Raw genomic sequence first — 19,755 nt, 5'->3', positions numbered from 1 at the left:
ATCTCTGGGGTAAAATAGCTTAACAGCTCCTCCCTTCTCCAGTGTGTAATTCTTGATTGAAACAAATTCTTTGTTATCGTTATTCCCCATTAAATACGGTTCACACAAGTATGGATTAGTGCTGTACTGGCGAACCCAGAGAACAATTGGGGGAACCCCACACATTGTGACTTACTTACATATGGCTGTGTGCATCATGACACGTGCATGCTCAGGTACAGCCCAGGATGGGATTTGGTGCCCTTACACTCCTGTGTGTATCCATTCCCTCAGAAGGACCCAGGGCACAGAAAGCTTATGCCATTCACTTCAAAATAGCTTTTAGATTTAATTGGAATTTTTCCTCTGATGCCACCTAAAGGGAAGAGATGCTACTTTGTAAGGCCTATGCTGAAGTTTCAGATCTCCTCCTACCTATTTTACAGGAAAGCATGTGGGGCAGCAAGACTCACAAAAGACTTTATCTAAGTGTTGTGCAGGCCGTGGGCAGGTACTTTTGGCTGAGCAGACAATTGGGACCAGAATTGCAGGGGCCCAGCTGACTGACAGCAGCTAGATGGGTCTTAGTGGCCGTTGCTACTCCGTGGAAGTGCCAGCGTACTACAGATGTCATTCCAGTGTCGTCATCTTTATATGGAAAATGGAAGCTCCAGCATCTATTTGTATTGTTATTCATATGGGGAAGGAGCTATCTTCCCATGTGGAGTCCAGGTGTTATGTGGTGCAGCTGAGCTTACGGCCTTGACTTTCCACCTCTCCTCTAGTACTCTGAAAAAGTGAGAGGAATCTGAGCAGGAAGAGGAAGATCAGATTGTGTAAGATACACTTTTATTTATTTTTTTTATTCTGTGCATGCATAGCTGTAGGAGAAAACAGTCCCCTCACAGAGCTGGCATCAGGATTACAGCTGTTGTTTGAAACCACCAGCAGCCTGCCTGCTGTGAGGCACCTTGAATGGCTCCTCTTGGCTCTTTGGAGCCAGCTTGCCCAACCTGCCAAGCTATTCAGTGTCCACAAAGTCTGTGTCATTACGGAGTGGGGAAAAACACCCTATGCATGAGTTCTGGGGTTTGGGCCATGTGATGTACAGCCTTACTTGATGAAGTTGCTGTAGGCAAAGGCTTTTACTATTTATCCTCCTGAAAGAAAAAAAGGCTTGAGAAAGGAGCAGCACAGGACCTTTCTCTTCATATGCTTTTAGCGCCCTCTTCTGTATTCCTTTTAGAAATGCAGGCAGAAATTTTAATGAGTACTTTTGGTGCAATTGTGGGTGCCACTGCCCCACACTCGTTTTTTAATAAAAGTAAGTATGGAAGTCTGTGCCAATACAGCAAATACTCTCATCGTGGTTATGCTATTTAATGGGAGACCTAGTTGTTTTGTTATCATCAGGAAGTAACAGGGATCTGTGACCAAACCTCAAACTCTCTGTAACTTTGGAATGCTTATCTCCAAACACTAAGATACTAAGATTAAAGTTAGTTAACTTAAAAGCAGTTATTGTTACTGTGTGGCTGCATCCTATTTTTTTTAATAAAAATAGCTTTTTTTTTTGGAGTGAAAATTTTTGGAAATGCAGTGCACTGTCTCTCAACTAAGTTGTGAACCGTGCAATTCCCAATCCAATTCCCAACTCACACTTAAAAGATTTTCAAATAGTTGTCCAAACTTATATTTTAAACTCATAAGCAAATTTCAGATGTAAAGGACCTCTGTTTTTCTTTTCCTTCTCCAGAAGCGTAGAGTACCTGCACTTTCTATTGACTTCATGTCCTCTAGCTTCTACACAATCAAGATGCTTTTGCTTAGGCAGATGAAGGTTAGGTGTTGGGGATAGATATGTGGCTCCTGCGCAGGGACATGGAAGAAGCCTCCACTCCTTATCAGCCCGTGAGAAGTTGGGCTTAGTGGACGTTTGGCAAAATTTCTCATTTCAGACACATGTTCAGGCAAGCAAGTATGTCAGAGATTGAACTGCTGTCGTCATGTCACACAGTATTTTCTTGTCTGGAATACAAGAAGTGTGGAGTAAAGGTGTGAAAGGACAGAAGATGGGAGTTGGATAGGATCAGGCCTGAACTCCATAGAAGCATATTAGTTACCTTTGGAAACCTCTGCCTACTCCATTTTTGAGCTACACCCAACCACATATGAAGTGACTAGAGATAAACAAATGTATAAACAATTAAGGGATTACATGACCATTTTGGTCTGAAACATGTTTTCTGCTTCAATCTGGAGAAGCGATAAAAGTGAACTGTATAGGGGAATATTGACAAGGATAGTGTGTTTCTGGACAACAGGCATCATTTCTTCCTGTCCCTCGCTACTTTTGGGCTTTGATACCCCCTGAAAGGAAGCACTGGGTAGATGATTATCTTTCATCCAGCAGAGGACTGCATGTAGTATCTGTGCTTGACCCATACTTGACCTATAGCTGTTTTCTGTTCTGCATGACTCTGAGGTCAACAGCTTGTGGGGAAACTTTGACAGTTCAGCTCTGTTAGATCTTTGCTACCGAGGGATCCTTAGGTTTCTGTGTGTGAGCAGTTTTGTGGATTAACTTCCTAGACAGACTCTTTAAGACCTGTACTGGCCTTGAGAATAAGTTAGTTTGGTTAATAGGTTTGGGGTGGCCTGAGATTCTTCAAATATTATACAATACTGTGAAACTCAGGCTTATAGTTGAGTGTCATTATTGATTTGAATGTGTAGTTAGATACCCTTGCAATTAACATACTTTTGCATGTAATAATTCTTTGTAAATTTTGAAATAGGGATAGCAACCAATTGAACAAACCTTCCCATATTATTTTTATCCAATAAAGAGACATTTTTAAGTATTGAAAGCTGAATTTATAAATGATTGATTTTTTTTTTTTCCCTAGTGGATGTTGGTAATGGTAGATGCAAGAGGATTTTTGTTTGCTTGTAGTAGAACATTTTTCATTCATAGAATATAAAAATAAGGAAAAATGTGCAAGTTTTACATTAGTTTAATTCATTTGTTTTATTTTAGTATTCTGTATGACTAATAAAAATAATATAAACAACCCCCCTTATTTGTACTCCCAGATTCTCATGATGCTGTTCTAAGATTTAATTCTGCTCCAACACGTGGCTATGAAAAAGATGTTGGAAATAAAACAACCATGCGAATCATCAACTCCCAGGTAGGAGCTTCCTTTTGTGAATTCAAGTCAATGTCACTTCTGTACAAGATGACATTAAATTAACAACCTCTGAGAAAGTGTTGGGTAATCTGGGAAACAGCTAGTGATTTAACAGTCATGACATATAGAGCAGGTAGAAGTTCTCCCTTACAGGGATGTTTACATGTGCTGTCAGTGTAGAGTGATTGCAATAGTTACATGATATCCTTGTCTCAAAGAATTTGTTTGTAGAATTTCTCGTGTGTCCTACATCTGTAAAGGCTCAGCAGGGTGCCAGAGTCATAAGTACCAAAGACCTTTGCCACACCACCTCTGGGATCTTCACAAAGCCTGGGCTGTGGGGATTCCAAAGCTTTCTTCTTATATTCTCCAGTTCCCCAATTATTTCCGTGCTAGAAGGAGAAAGAAATGGGAACTGAGTGGTCTTAATGTATAACTTTAGGCAAGTCATCGTTCTTTAAAAATTTGGAGTGAACTATTAAAAAAAAAAAAAAAAACTTTTATGTCCGTTGGATATTACATCTGAGATGAGTTTGTTTATCTGAGTGGAAACAGAAAATGGGATTTTCTGCATATGAGTGTCAACAAATAAAGTATGCATTGAGCTATAGTGACACCTTATGGCTGTGAGTAGTTTTTTAATTTTGAAAAAAACATTGCCTGAACTCTGATCTTGGGCAAACTAAGCCTTTTTCCTCTTCATGAAATGCAGCTAAAATGTAGCAACAGAATTACTGTGAAATTTTATGAAATACCGACAGAGAGAGTTTAATTAGTCAATGCCAATAGTATGGTTGGCCACGAAGCATGATATGTACATAATGATTTTTGTTGAACACAGAAATTTCATTTGCAGCTTTTCTTATGAGTTCATTTTTTTTTCTCTGCTTTCAGCGATGGCTCATGCAATGTCCATCCTTGGTGGGTGTGTTCTCTGTATAAAATCATGTTCTTTGCCACCATATATAGAATACTTTTTGCTGCCATTCCCTTCACACTCGTTTTGTAGCTCTTTGTGACAATGCAGGGCAGCCTGGATATTTGAAACTATGTGGGTTAAATACGACTCCTGTTTTACTAACAGGAAGAAACCCAAAATATCTGACTTTAGTTGTGAAATCAATGTATAAGAGAACATTGATCTCAGTGTCATTTATTTTAACTTTTTTTTTTCTTCCTTAACTGGTCTTGATTTTACTTTTGTTTACTTCTAGCCGAAACATCGTGGTTGCTGACCATGCCTAAACTCCTGTCTTGGGGCAAGGAGGAGGGTTTAGAGACCTCATTTAGTTGACTAGTCCCACTAGACTCTCTGTAAGAAAAAGTGCCTCCAGGCAGTGATTTGAGCTTTGTTAGCTCCTAAGTGAATTCAGAGAGACTAAACGGCTAAATTAGCTGTTTTATGCTGTGTGGGATCCTCTGTGTTCACTGAGCTGATGTGGCACACTCCTGCTGTGGTGGTAATGGAGGCTCATGTGATCTTCTCTGCTGTGCTGAACATCACTTGGTCTCCACAAAGCTTCCGAAGAAACCACAGGGCATGACTAAAATTCAGGCCAGGTCGGCTCACACAGCTTCCTCACAAATATTTGTATTCCCACCACCTTTCTGCTCCTTTAAAGAGGTTGGAAGCTCTCTGTGATGTTCTCGCTTCCTGTTGGGAGACTGGCCTTTCCACCCCCAGGAGAGAAATCTTCACAGGTCACTTGATAAAAGTTGCTTGCTTTACCGATTCTGAAGATGCATAATCCATGCTGGCTTTCTGACCCTCCTCTCCTTACTGTAGGAAATTCCTGCATTCAGTGAATTAAAAGGCTGTTGTGGCCTTCTCCTTCCCTCATGTTCTCTGCTATGAAAGCCCAAAGGATGTGAAGGAAACCAGTGCAGCCACAACACACATTGTTATTCCAGAGGAAACTCATCTCATACATATGAATGCAGGCTCACTAAGAGCTAAAATTTGTGTGGACAACACCTCTAAAGGACTCTTGCTTGCTGAAAGGCAAGTGAGAGAGCTCCTTTGTGTGATAACTGTAGAATTGAGCTTTTAAAAGCTTGACCTTTTGGTCTGTTTACTCTGTAGTCTCAAGAAAGGAGTTTACATTCTCAGACAAAAACTGTTCTGAGAAATGGAGTTAGCTATGCTGATGGCAGCAAGACTAATGCTGTTCTTGTTGTAGAAAGCTGATGGAAAGTCATTAAGCTTAAAGTTTATGGTAGAAAGAATATTGCTATGGCAACAATATTATTTTTCTGAAGAAAAATATGCATAATCAAATACGGCTCATTGGATTCTAAAGGGAAATGAAAATTAGTATGAATTTATTTGTCTGGAACGTTGATTAGTTTAACAGCTGGAGCCAAATTCATGATGTTTCAACCAGTAGTGAAATCATTTGGTCCGATCCTTCCTGAGATTGGATGCACCAGGGATCAGAGAGATCTGGTTAAGCACGGAGAGTCTGGGAAACGAGAAACCAGCAGGAGTAAAAGGGAAACAGGGTGGGAGGATCAGAGTACCAGTAGATGTGGGAGGGAGTTACAAGAGAGCAGTAGATCAGAACAATTACCACTGTTACTTTAAAATCAAATCAAATAAAAGCACTATCACATGCCTGTTCCTGGAATTCTTTTTCTAGGTATACAGGCTTTTACTGTTATGGTCCAATTTGCCTTTATGAAGGTACTTCATATGAGACCTAATGCTGTTGAAATGAGAAAACAACCAAAACGAAGAAAAAAAAAGAAAAATGCAAAGACGAGAGTATCCTTGGGGGCTGCAGCACTTCAAAGAATGCTTCTCTGTGTCCAAAAAGTGGATCCTACAGACAGTGTGAAATACTGTAGCTTTTGTTTTAATGTTCCAGAACACAAAGTAATATTGATATACAATTATGCAGCATCTCAAGTGGTCTCATCACATCGCTTGCAGATGGAGAGTAATTCAGCGTACTGCTACTTAAAACTGTCATGAGTGCTGTTTATGACTAAGCTCTTTTTATTTTTTTTATTTTTTAATTTTTTTTTTACAAAAGAAGCTGCTTAAAATCAATCAGAATTAAAGTAGAACAAACAGCAGAGTGAGGAGGGCTGTTCATTTTAGAGAAGGATTTTGCCGTTTTTCTGGGTCCCATTTGCTTTTAACTCTGCAATTTTTTACATGTGTGTTTGCAGATTCTCACAAACCCAAACCATCACTTTGTTGAAAGCTCCTTGTACAAGGATGTTATCTTAGTAGCCTGGGATCCTGCCCCCTACTCTGCAAATCTGAACGTGGTAAGATGCCTACTTGATCCCTTCTTCCCAACTTGTCTGAAAACACTGGACAAAATTCATGTATTTAGTACTTCAGTCTTCTAGTTCTCACTTATCACAATGAACTCCAAAATGTTTATCTAAAGAGCAGAGAACACTATGCATGAGTTGGTCAGAAATGGTTTATTGATTAAAAACTTTTCTTAGTAGCCAGCACTTGTACTGGAATGATCTGCTGTGAGATGCTAGGATAGATGGATGATGGGGATTGTGTTTTTTTGGATAAAAATATTGCTGTTTTCACATAACAGTGATTTTTCTGTGTATTTATGAAGGAGGGATATTGCTAGATTTCAGAAGGAGGCTTTATCAAGAAAGGTGAAGAACCGCATCCCTTTTTTTATTCCCACCCTCCCCTCTGCCTTCCTAGACAAAATACAACACCCCAGTGGCAATCTCTCTTTGCACCTTCCCCACTTGCCAGGCCTCCTCCCTATCAGTCTTCCCTTTGTGTCCACACCCCCACAGCCATCTGCGCCCCGCTGCCCGCCCCCTCGCTGAGAGCAGCAGACATCCATCTGCTTGTCACTCGGGGAGCCTCAGCCTTGGCGGGTGCTGCAGCTCCAGTGGGACCAGTTGATCTGATGGTTCTTGGCAGGGGGAGCTGGGAGCTAAGCAGGATGCAAGCAGAAAGTAAACCTTCGTCTGCTCAACTCCCTTAGCAACAGATGCCAGGAGCTGCCTGTCTCCTACACCCGCTGCCTCCAGGCTGCTTCACTTGCTGCTGCCGCTGTCAGCAAAGACAGGGATGCTCTCAGAGAGAGGCTCACCTCCATGCCCAGGTCTTGCGTTAAGGCTTTTTGAGACCCTTGTTTGACATGAGCCTTTGAGTGGGAGTTGGAGTTGGCTTGTTCCACTTCACTGTATTGCTTATTGGGAGTCTCTGTTTGAAGAAAAGACAAAGATCTGGCCCAGATCAAGGACTGGCTTTCTAGGGCAAATGTGCCCTGGTGCAGGCTGCTTTGCTTCTATCCTGAAGAACCTGAATGAAACTCATTCACGTTATTTTTCATGTAGTGTTCAAAATACACTGGATAACATAAGATCAGAAAAGTTTTTTTCTTTTTTTTTCTCCTCCCAGTGGTATAAGAAGCCAGACTACAATCTGTTCACTCCGTATGTACAGCATCGCAGGAAGAATCCAAACCAGCCATTTTATATTCTTCATCCAAAGTTTATATGGCAGCTCTGGGACATCATTCAGGAGAACACTAAAGAAAAGATACAGCCCAACCCTCCTTCTTCAGGTTTTATTGGTAGGTGTATCAAGGATGGGTCCAGTAGACATGTTAGATATTAAAATAAATAAATGCATACACTGCATGAGGATCATATCCATACACGTGCCATTTGTTCTTGCTGTTCTGTACAGAAACAATGACTAGCCAAAATGCACACTGTGAGAATTGTATAATAGGTGGATGAATTTAATGTTTTTCTTTCTCGCTTTTCACATCCATACTATACATAACATATTTCTAAAATACATACATCTGTGAGAAAGTTGTATTATATTAATTTCTCGATTGATATTAATTTCTATGTTAATGTGTAAATTGTTTCAAATTAATTTCTCTAGTGATAACCTATTCAATTCTGAAGTTCTTTGTTGGGACTGTAGAGCAGAGATGCGCCAGATCAAGCATACAGCAGATAATACAGTGAGGATGAAGTCACTGATGCAGTCTGACAGGCCAGACTGTATTCTTTCCACAGGTCAAGGAATGACCCATGCCCTGTCACAGATTCTAGTGCTCAGTCTACAAGTGGCCAAAGCATCCCCTTTCTTCTTACACTCAAAGGGACAGAATTTCACCATATTTTTTTCATCCTTCCTTAGTATTTCTTTGGGTATAATTTGGCACCGAGGCCACAGCATAACATCATAGCTATATACACATGCATTATCTGGCACATAACAGGTCTTTATTGTGAATGTTGGAAGGGTACAAGTAGAGTAGTAAGACTGAGTCAAAGGTCTTTCTTACTGATGCACCTAGAGGCACAGAGGGCAATAGAGCTCAAAATAGCATCTTCCACGTTGGAAACTCATTCTTTCCTATTTGACATTGTGATACTTGTCTATTTGCTGCAATTAGAAGATGCTCTTGTCATTCTTTTCATCGGAATCTGAAAGCATTGAGACCTGAGACTGCATCAGCCATGGGAAAAAAACAGTTCCGAGCACTTATCTCGGGCTTTGTATGCAGTAGTAACATCACACGATTTTGTGGAGCTCACCCAGAGCCTTAAAGCAGATGCTGAGGCTCTGAGAAGGATGTAATAAAGGTGTCTGGAATATGCCCGTTGATGATCTGAGTGGGTTGTGCATGCCTGGAGCATGAGCGGAAAGATGATGTGGCCTGTGTTGGGCGAGCATGGCTTGGCAGTTTGTTATTTCTTGCAGTGAGATTTTTGGAGCCTGCATGTAAAAAATCATAAAGAGAAGTCTGCTTATGTGGAATGATCTCACCAGTGGCATTCGCATTTTGCAAAAGCAATTCTTAGAGTAATGAACTTGTTGATAAAAATAGGATAACAGCTGCTGATCATAAGAATAGTGAAGAGGATTATTGCGCTGTCAATCTGTACTTCCACCATATATAAGAAACACTTCAAAAGGTTTATTTGAAATCACATGAGTTAATTTCACTGTGAAAGTAGATTAGTAATCTTTAACCCCAAATCTAAATGTTCTTGACTAAAGATATCCTCCAAGCAGAGGATGCTTTGAAATACTAATCATTAAAGAAGCAAAACCATTGGCAACAAAAGCTGTACAGGTACATATAATCTGTATGTGCAGATGCAGATTTGCTTACTCACCTTTTATATTCATAATATATAAATATGCATTATTTATAATAAGTAAATATAATTTTATTTATATTGTTATTTTGTAAAGAAGATGCTTAGACATTTTGCTAATGCTATTATTAGTTTCAAGGTAAGTCAGTTAGACAAACGTACTGGGAGTCATACCCATCTCATTTGATAACTAGCTACTGTTCTGATAGATGTATTTTAAATATTTTATTAGAAAGAGGCTCCCTATATTAGTAACCTTATTAAATGTATGTCTATGAGTTGCACGTGTAATGTAATATAAACTGGGAGACAGCACCAAAACAGCAGCTCTGTGTTGTCAAAGGGCAAGTTAAAGCATAAAAATATAATGCAGCTTGGCAGAAATCTGAAAAGTCATGCTGGTCTTCAGATCAGGTATCTCTCAACAACTCATGCAGCAAATAACCAGTTGGAACTGAAGCTGGCGGACACAGCCGAGTGCACCTGCATGAAAGACATATATTGAATATCGAGCTTCTGTCTGATCATTATAAAATCTATAAAATTATCTCCTATAAAATTAAGGAATGAATAAGTGATGACCATCATAAAATGAGTGTCTTAATTTTAACAAGATATGGGAAAATGGTTTACTAAATGTCCATTCTGTTCAAAAGCATAGGCTGCCGTGAGTAGCGTATGAATTTTCACAGACCGAGGGACCAGTATCTTTGAATCTAAGCTGTTTATAGCAAGGACCACAGTGATTCTATTCACTTTATTGGAATGACTTATTGTATGTTGGTGTGTAATGCTCTGCAATTAGAATGAATATAGATTCTATACAGGGATATCATTTGTCATCCATACTTGCCCTGGTGGAAAGTCAGGCAGCACATAGCCCTCTGTGAGCTGCTGTTAGTTATGGATAAAGAGCAGCAGTTCCTCAAACCACTATTGATGCCAGTAATGTGGAAAAGTTTTTTTTTTTCTATTTATTTTTTTTAATAATAATAGGTTCTGGGTAACTTTTGTTTCAGGCTTTTTAGCCCTCTTTAGCACATGGAAACATCAGCATATTTCCTTTCAGGAATATTGTAGGGTGGTCTTAGAGTATTTCTTCAGTTATTACATTTTTCAGTGGAAATCGTATCCATTCAGTTGAATGTATCCATTTCTGCTGCTTAGTCTTTCCAAAGGAAGGATTTTCAGGTGGAATGTGTTTTCATGGTATTTTTCTGCAGCAGAGTCACCATCCTTCAGCAGTGACTGATGCCAAGGGAATCTTTTAACATTGTTAATAGCTATGTTAAGGTACTTACGTCACAATATTATTAAGACTTCTTGAAAATGGGCCAGTGGTTCATTTGTGGGGAAGAGGTAGTCTTGTGATTTTAGGGGAATGAGAGAGTAGGAAGAAGCAGGACCTTCTGGTTTATCCACCACATGGGAGCTAAGGAGGACATGTTTTGTGCTTCCTTTGGGAATGGGATGCCCTATCTCAATCTCAGTAAAACACCCTCTGGAGACACAGACTCCCCCAAACCCCATCTGCATTAGCTCAGTGCCAGCATATTGTGGGAAACATGGCACACATCGCAGCTGTAGAGGAGGGGAGAGAAGAGGATGGCAAGGGAAGTATGGTAAGCAGCAGCCTTGTATGTGCTCTACATGTGACGTATAAAGTAAGGCGTAAGTCTAGAATGCTTTGGTTATATCACATTTTATGTACATTCACCTACAGTTTTAAATCTTACTATAATTTACATATGTCACTGCTTCCAGCCACTTCTGAAATGCTAACATACACTACAGAGGTCTAAAATCAGTTGAGATGAGTCCTATCCAACTCACATCAGCTTCATCCAGAATTTCTGTTTCTCTGGCATCAGGCTCTAGCATGTAGATGTTCCTGTTTTCAGTTTTCTTGTAAGCAAGATGTCAGCTTGCAGCAACCCATCCATCACAGATGCCATTTTGTACCTTACCAGTGCTACATACAAACCCATACCTCACTGCAGTCTTTTCCAGTAAATTTGTTATTATTTTAACACTGCTTTCTGTCCTGCTTAATCATAGGTATAAGTTCAAGACATCATTTAAAACAAGATGAACTCGTTGTCTGTAAAACTGTGAGCAGAAAATAGTGACCAGTTTGTTAGATGCTCATTTTAGGGGTATACCATCTCTGTGAAGGATGAATTTGGCACAGACAAGTCATCCTTTAGTCTGGTATTTCCTAGTGGAGCTATCTCAAGGGCAATGAATAAGGACCAAAACCAGTGTTTTGTTTTGTTTTGTGTTGTTTTCCCCCTGGGGAAAGTTTCACCAGGGTAAAACAACTTTTTATTTTAATCTGGGAGTCTTTTTTGGCTTTTCTCAGACACTGATGAGGACTTTGCCTGGCTTGTAACTTTGCCTTATGTGGCATGCCACTTAGCTAATGTCATTCCTCATTATAAATGATTTGCTCTTTGTGTCTCTAACCTAATACTTAGATGAGCTTTGAACTTTCTTTCTTGCATATTTTTGCAGCTGCGGCCATCATGCTTTTAAACAAAACTCTGCATGGTATTCTCATCATCTTGCATTAGCACTAGGCAACAAGTTGCCTTGGTGGCTTTTCAAATTAACCAACTTCGGTTCACATTTGTTTGAAAATTGGGTCTGTTAAATGAGTATTGATATGTTTACTTCCAGTCTTGGACTTCGACCTGCTGCATTTTTTTCAGACGTGGTGAAGTGTAAGCATTCAACCACCAGATCTCACATTTGGATTCCACTGGCAAATCCTAAACTGGTAGTCGAAAAAACATCGCTGTTATTAGGGAAAATTTTTGCCCTACTTTCTGACAACTGCAATAAGCGAGACCTATTCACTTCTTATTAATACAGATATCCTGTAGAGGCATGTTGTTTTTTTCACTATGAAATAAGAACTTGGTCTTCCTCTCTTCTTTCTGAACATATCAAAGTTTAGTTCTTAATTGAGGTTGGTGGTGTGTAAACTGTCAGTTTCCATGTTTACCATTCTGTTTTAGGAGAGCTATTCCTATACTCTCCTTGGTAGCCTATATAAACAACCTAATTTTGATCTGCCATTTTATCATCTGAAGACCAAGACTAAAACTGCTGCTTTGGGTTTCTTAATACCAACTTTCTGTGTGCATTGGGTAGGTTTGCACATCACCATTCTGAAAATTGTGTGATTTTTTTTTTTTAAATAATACCTAGATTATATACAGTTTTTTAATTAAGATTTTGCCCTGACCCTTTTTTTACTAGCTGAATTTGGCATGAATTCCTGTTTAGTGTAGTCCATTTATATGCTTTGCTAAGCTACTTCTTCTGAGGTGATTTTCCTTCAAATTCACATTTGTATAACCATAACCTTTTGCCAACAGCTTTTGTCTTTTTGAAAAGCTAATTGAAAGCTCTGACTGTGTATTTATTTCATTTTATTTTTTCCTCCCAAATCAGAACATGCTCTGTGTAGGTTTCTACACTTTTTGTTGTCTGTGTAGGTGGTAATCTTTTCTTTACAATGTAGCTTTTAGCCTAACTTATGGACAACTAAGCACAAAATAATACGTAAGCCTAGATAATTTGGAGAAAGAAAGGCTTGTTTGGGGCTTTACATTTGATGTTACAGATTTAAAACAGGTATGCATCATTAATAGTTGATAACATCATTTTAATCTATTTGCATGCATTGAGACAATAATACAAGAAGACTACCATTACATTGGAACGTTAGCAGATCATTGTATGACTAAGAACTTAAATTTAAAATGGCTTCAGAGAGCATGTTGAATAGAAGAACACGGCTGATCTTCAGCTCTGCTTAGGCAAAATATTCTCACATGAACTGAAGGAAACAATTTAACTTAATAAGAGTTGCCTTTATTACTGTCACTTGCTCAGCTGTTTGCCAGCAGTTTGTTAAGGAACAGAATGGTGCTTACTCTTTTTCAGCTCACTTTTGTTCAAGTATTATCAAGCAAATAAATAATACTTCCAATACATAAGCTTTAAATTATTTTAATTTAAATACAAAACACTACAAAATTTAAGCATCTCCTACTTCCTGAAATACAGAGATAAAGGAGCAAAATTTTCTCTCAAAGCACTCCAAATTGCATTAAAAAGTCTGTAATATTCTTCCACATCACCCAAATTTGAATAATACATTTAAATGTATATGCTATTACTAGTCAGCATTTTCCTGTCTATGCTCATATTATAGTGTATATTATTGTGATTAATGTACAGATTTTTGCATTCCACATTAAATGATAAATATGTCATTTTCTAGGTCTAGTATATAATGCTAGTGTCTCTACATCAAAGATGAGATGACAAGTGTTACACAATTTGTTAAGTTTAGGCATAGGTCCATTTGGTGACAATTAAATTCCTTAATAAATATTGTTTTTCTGTAAATTTAGGCTCTGTTGCAGTTAATATTTATCGTAGTTCATGAACTAAACAGATGTAAAAGAACCCTTTTAAGAAACACAGTATTTTTAAAAGTGAAAGCTACTTTTTCTACATGTTCCAAAGCAGAACTGAGGCACATTTGGCCCAGTATCAAGGAATAACAAATTTTCCTGTGGTATCTGAAATCCAAGAAGCTGATTTTGTTTACTCAAGACTGGACAAATAGACACTGTAGAAGTAGTCTAACATATAGAAAACTATACTTTCTAAACGCTTTATGTTTATTTGTAATGCCTTGAAGTATATGCTTTATCAAATATAGAGTTATTGGTGCATCTAGCTAAATTCTCTTCCATAACTATATTTGTGGTGTGTGTGAAATGAGACACATTATGAGTGTAATAATCAGATTATGTAGATTTAAATGTTTTCAGTTTCTCTTATATTTTGTTAAAATGATACTGAATTATTGCTGAATGTTTGAATGACACTAATTATTTTAGATGTTTTTGTATAGCATCTGTTGTATTCAGGTATATTGAGCTTTATTTTATCTACTTATAAGTTAGAGAACATTCTTTATAAGTTAGCGTGCTAACCACAAAACCTAATTGTACTGTATAAAAGATCCATGTTGGAAATTGAAAACCTCTCAAGTCATTAAAATTTTCAAGAACAAATTAAGAAACATTTTCTCCTTTCAATTAGAATCCATAATATATGTTCATTTGTGTAAGCCATCCATGCAAGGAGTTTAATCTTAATTTAATTCTGGTTTAAATGTTTTCAGCACAGATTTTAAAAATCCAATAGTTTATTTGTGCCAACTGGACTGAGTTTAAACCATATCCCAAACTTCCTAACACCATAGATGTTTGCTGAATAGGGAAAAAGTAACACATCTTTCTGAGCATTTTGAAATATTAATACACAATATTTATATATTCAGTACACGGTAAGGATTTTTGAAAGATGGAAAATCCAGCAAGGATATTACCATAGACTAGAACGCAGAATATTCTATTCAATAGAGAAATATCTTCAGCTACAATTTTGAATATATGGTAGCACCAATCATGTCTGCCAAAGCTAAAATCATGCCAGAGAGATGACCTTTTCTTTTCTATGAAATTTTGATTAGATAATTAAGATCTCTTCTATGAAATTTTGATTAAGATCTAGAAATTTTAAAGCATAATCATCAGACTTGGAAGAGACCTAGAAGTCATTTTCCTGCCTGCTTGTGGTTCCACAGTCATGCCTACAATATTATTTTTGCAAGCTTCAGCAAACTTGAAAATATTCTAGCTTCTCCGTCCTTAGAGGTACTCAGTATCAAACTGGGTGAGACTGTAAACAACCTGCTCTAACTTCAAATTTGTCCCTGCTCTGACAGGGGGAGATTGGACCCAATGAGCTTCGGAGATCCCTTCTCCTCTGAACTATCCCACAGTTCCCTCCAGACCCCTCTGCAGATGTCATGGCAGTGTCATCACTCAGATTGACAATATTTCTGCTCTTTGTACTGGAGCTTAACAGGTTCTTGAGCAAATTACCTGGATATGTTAATAATACTGCTGTAATGGAGCTTAACAGGTTCTTGGCCAAATTACCTGGGTATGTTAGTAATACTGCTACTACTACGTTAATTAGATGAATCTATTTAATCTAGATTTTACTGATCTTATTTAAGGCCCACTGATAAAAGGCAGACTTTACCATGAACTTTCCTTGGCATTCACTCTAAGGAGTAGTTCTCTATAATTCAGTGCTTCCACTCCTATTCCCATATCTTAATCCTTATGGTTGTAAAAAAGTCATCTCCCTTCAGCTTGGTCCTTGCACATAAAATTGACTTCTGTCCACAGCTAGGTCAGTCAGAGAGCAGGATTCATACTACCTAGCTGTAGATGCATCCAGTACAGGTCTGTGTTTGTGTTAGTCAGCCTCAGACTCATTAAAGCAAAAAGTAGGCACCTCTTAAATATGGCTACCAGACCTGTGCTCCCATCTATGGGTGAATTTTTCAGGCTGTTCTGTTAGCAGAGGTATAACCCATGAAATACAAGTTATCTGTGCTGCCACACATCTTTTCCCATAGTCAACAGAAAGAAACAGGAATTTCTGGGCATGATTCATATGATCTATTTTTAAATGCCTACTCTAGGATGAGTAGACATGCACTGCTTCCTAAGAGTACTGCTTTCTTTCACTGGCAATAAAGGAGCCTGTGATAACTATCTCAGATGTAGGTGTCTGTACCAATAGGCAAATTTGGTTAGATGAATCACACCTTTGTTTTCATTTCTTTACACAGTTTTCCTGAAAAAGGCAATTACGTTATTTTTGTCAAAACTACAAAAGCTTCTGATCTAGAAGTGGGGAGGGGAAGGTGCTTGATATCAAGAGAGAGACTTTATTTCAGTTTCTGCCTAGTCACTGGAGAGAGAACAACAACACTTTCAGGGAACAATTTATCCCATCCTAAAGTAGACATCTAAAATAAGTCAGATGATTTGTGCCCTAGAAATGCTTGTCTCTGGCATTGTCTGTAGAGAGTGCTCAAGACCAGCTAGCTCAGAAATGGGCATGTACATCTTAGTGAGTTTAATTCTGGCCACACTGTAAGTTGTTGAGATAACAACTCTTCCACCCAGTTTATTAATGCCTCCTTAAGTCCCGAGTAAACCAGTCTGTGCTGTTTTGTATGTAGTAATTGTACATTGATGGAAAACTACCTTAAGGACTTTGAGCAAAGACAATTCTTGAAGTGTGTCATATGGAAATTCTTCACCCTACAGGTTGACAGACAACTTGTTTTCCATTCATACTGATGCTGATAATCAAGGAGGAATGGTGAGATATGAAACAAACTTGTAGATGATATTGCATTGGGCATTGATGTGAAAAGTACACAAATGAAAGAAACAAGTAGATAGGTATGTACTCTGTGGGCAACACAAGGAAAGGAAGTAAACAAAGGACACTTGGAAACTAAGTTTAATACATGTAGGAGGAGATACAAAGAGATTCAGCTGCAGAGGAAGAACCAAGGAAGCAATAACACAAAAACGTGTAAAGATAATAAATGGGAAAAGAAATGGGAAGTGAGGTAGTACTTTGCAGAGCAGACTGACAAGCAAAACATGGTAACATAAGCCAGATCAAATCAGCAAGCAGGCAGGCGTGTACTTCTTCTTTATCTTCAAAATCACATCTAAAATGTAGAATTTCAAACATAACGTAAAAAATACTTTGAGGATTATGTAGGTGCTGCGAAGTTGTAGCTAATTTGAAGAGTATAAGATGGTTGAAGTAACCAGAGAAGAGAATGAAAAATGAGGAAACTGAGTTGTGAGGTAGATGAAAATATGGACAGGTTGGCACACCTATACCTGCTGGATATAGATGCCAGTAACTCACTGCAATGTTGTTAATACCAAGCAGAGAGAGAAACCAAGTTAAAGAGTGGTACTGAAAAAAACAAGGGCTGGAATTTGAAACCTTCAGAAGAACAAGCCAGACATGGCATTAGAAAGTGAACAGAGTAAAACTGGATACATCTTGATACTGGTGTAATGTCCTCATGGTCTAAACTGCTGCTTCTACAACAGTGGGAGCAGGTAACTCCAAAAGAGAATCTGGGGGCTGTAGCAACTAAGGAGAAGGGCCTACTTCCTTCGGTTCATTTAGATCAAGTGCATTAGCTTGCATGCCTTGGGATCTCACCCACAGGTTGTTAAGATGAGAGCGCTGGTTGTACCACACCATTGATCCCTTTGGCTGTAGTGTTAGAGGTGCTAAAGGTTAAAAGGTCTGGCACTGACCACTGTTCTTCCCCAAAGCAGGTTTTCTGCATTTGACTTGTGCACCAGCTCTGGAAGACTCAGGACGGCTCGCATTTCCACCAGGACAGATAAACCTCTGTAGTACAGAGACACCTCTGTATACGGTAGCCTCTACTCATTGTCTTAGCTCATCTTCTAGTTTGTCGACTCTAGACTTAAATACAAAAATGTGCTGTAAATTAGCTGTTACCCCTCAGAAACTAGCCCTTGGAGTCACTGTTTTGTCCCTCAAAACATCATTATCCCGTATGAGCAAAAATTTTTAATGGACTGTTGGAAATTTTGGTTATCTGACTAACCTAATCTGAAATCACATGAAATGGGCTGCATGGAATGATGCAGAAAAGGCAAAGAGCTAACTTAGGTAGGCCAGCATGTCTTTTTAGATTGATTCGGGAGAGCATCGATACACAGATCACTGAGAACTAAAACTTTACCACTTCTAAGTGCTTCTTTAACTAATTTACAGGAAAGTCAAATTGCTGAAAATTTTGTCATTATTTTGAACTGTTCCTGCAGTGATGTGGCCATCTGTATTGTTATTAAGAAAATTATAACAGAGTCCCAGTTTTTGTTCTTGACATTTTTTCTATCCCACAAATGACACTTTTCTTTAGTAATTTTAAGATTAGCTGGGTTAGTGTGGCAGTGGAGTGAAACATACTCTGGTTAAGGCTTGTACTTTCCATCAGAGATGATTTTTCTATGACTTTGGTGAAACTTTTGAAACTGGCTCCAGGCTTGGTTCTAGGTGCAGGAGAGAAGTCATTTTGTTGTCTCTTTCTGGACGTGGTTCATTATTGCACACCTTTCCACCGTCTGTTCTCTGATTCAGCTGGATAACAGTTACCTTAGAGTGGCAGGTGGGCTCTCCATCAGTGGAGGAAGGATGTTGACAGTGGAAAAGTAGACGAAAGCATTTATAAAACTGAAACAACAAACAAACAATTGTAGACATAATTGTTAGGCAGGCTAAAATTCAAAGCATCTCTATAACAGTTTTGAGGCAAGGAAATGTGGCTCATTAAGCTCATTCTTTTTGCCCAAATGGGGGTTGTATATTTTTCACCTTGAGGCTACGTATCTTGATGATTAAGATTAAAGTTCACTTAAATTTGTGGACTTTTTCTTTGAAATTGATATGCTTAGCTTTTTTAAAACCATAGTCTCTGTAGCATGCAAAGCTGTAGAGTATTCTGAAACATTTTCAGAACCTTTCATTTATGATAAAAGAAGATTTAATCACAGAAGTAATTGGTTTTCAGTTACTTCACACATATCAAGCAGGGAAAAAATCATTTTGATAATCTAATGATACACAGCAGGAAGAACATAAGGTTCTTTTCATTAGCAAGCCATTGAAATCTCGGTGTTCCCAAACTGCTCACTGAACTTCAGAAAATGGCTTTGCTTAATTAAAGAACCAAAATAATTTTTTATGTTAATTTATTTCACTTGTGAGAATTACCCAAAACACCTTTGATGCTTTATGATTCCAAAACTGTTGTAAAAACAAACAAACAAACAAAACAGTTCTCATTTGTAAGTGCCAAGTGAGCAGAATTAGTACAGCTGGGAGTTGACAGTCACGTTCAACAGATAGGGATACCGGTACTACAACAAATGCTTCAGTATGTTTGCTATATATTTTGATTTTTAAACAACGTCTTTAAAAAATTCTGGTGTCCAAGGCTTACTCAGTCATTTTCCTTTCATGTGGCTATATGAAACAGAAAAGACTCTTATAAGCTGTGATTGATGTGAAAGTGTTGCGGTTTTGACAGTGCTATTTATCAATATCTCATATAGTCCCTTTGAAAATGTGCAAATGCAACATTAAGGTTTCTCTCATCTCAAATCTATAAAGACCTTCTGTTAGTACAGATTTACAGTTGTGCCGTGGGGAAGCAAAGTCTGCACAAGCACACCTGTCTTCCTTCTGAATCTGTCCTGATCTTGTTTTTCATCCCGAGCATGGGATAAGGAGAGTAGCAGCGTCTTAGGAGTGCACCTAAGGTTAAAGCTAACCTTTGGCTGGTTTTAAACAGGAAATTAAATTCTTTATCACCCTTCTAAGCAGCTATTGACAGTGCTAGTGACAATCAGCTACTGACGTGTGGCAGGAAAGAATGAGTTGGTATTTTGTGGGTTTCTGCTTTCTGAATAGGAGGTGGTATGGAGTTTTTTCCTAT

General features: G+C 38.4%; 2 protein-coding genes across 17 annotated transcripts in view; one reads left to right on the top strand and one right to left on the bottom strand.

The window, feature by feature from the left end:
• ST6GAL2 (ST6 beta-galactoside alpha-2,6-sialyltransferase 2) overlaps positions 1 to 19,755 on the top strand; it is a 180,519-nt gene that overhangs the window by 156,805 nt on the left and 3,959 nt on the right. For 11 of the 12 annotated variants that reach the window (XM_013190226.3, XM_066984854.1, XM_066984842.1 and 8 more), the window contains 3 exons: positions 3,076 to 3,173; positions 6,348 to 6,449; positions 7,570 to 7,744. In XM_013190226.3, coding sequence (XP_013045680.2) covers positions 3,076 to 3,173; positions 6,348 to 6,449; positions 7,570 to 7,744 — 375 coding nt within the window. Of the gene's footprint in view, positions 1 to 3,075; positions 3,174 to 6,347; positions 6,450 to 7,569; positions 7,745 to 8,067; positions 8,181 to 19,755 lie in introns of those variants that run through there. The other variant, XM_066984876.1, reaches the window with a different exon arrangement.
• LOC106041660 (pinopsin-like) overlaps positions 8,772 to 19,755 on the bottom strand; it is a 102,756-nt gene continuing 91,772 nt past the window's right edge. For 2 of the 5 annotated variants that reach the window (XR_010826928.1, XR_010826929.1), the window contains exons 5-6: positions 15,329 to 18,491; positions 14,541 to 15,271 (exon numbers count right to left, since the gene is read on the bottom strand). Coding sequence is in view for 3 of the 5 variants with exons in the window: in XM_048077880.2 (XP_047933837.1) it covers positions 18,267 to 18,491 (225 nt within the window). In the remaining 2 variants the exon portion in view is untranslated. Of the gene's footprint in view, positions 8,911 to 9,639; positions 9,780 to 14,540; positions 15,272 to 15,299; positions 18,492 to 19,755 lie in introns of those variants that run through there. The other 3 variants (XM_048077880.2, XM_048077879.2, XM_048077876.2) reach the window with 3 other exon arrangements.

The sequence above is a fragment of the Anser cygnoides genome, chromosome 1 (genome assembly GCF_040182565.1).
Source record: "Anser cygnoides isolate HZ-2024a breed goose chromosome 1, Taihu_goose_T2T_genome, whole genome shotgun sequence".
Classification (NCBI taxonomy): domain Eukaryota; kingdom Metazoa; phylum Chordata; class Aves; order Anseriformes; family Anatidae; genus Anser; species Anser cygnoides.
Note: the sequence above shows the minus strand (reverse complement) of the source record. Positions and strands in the feature narration are given on the sequence as shown.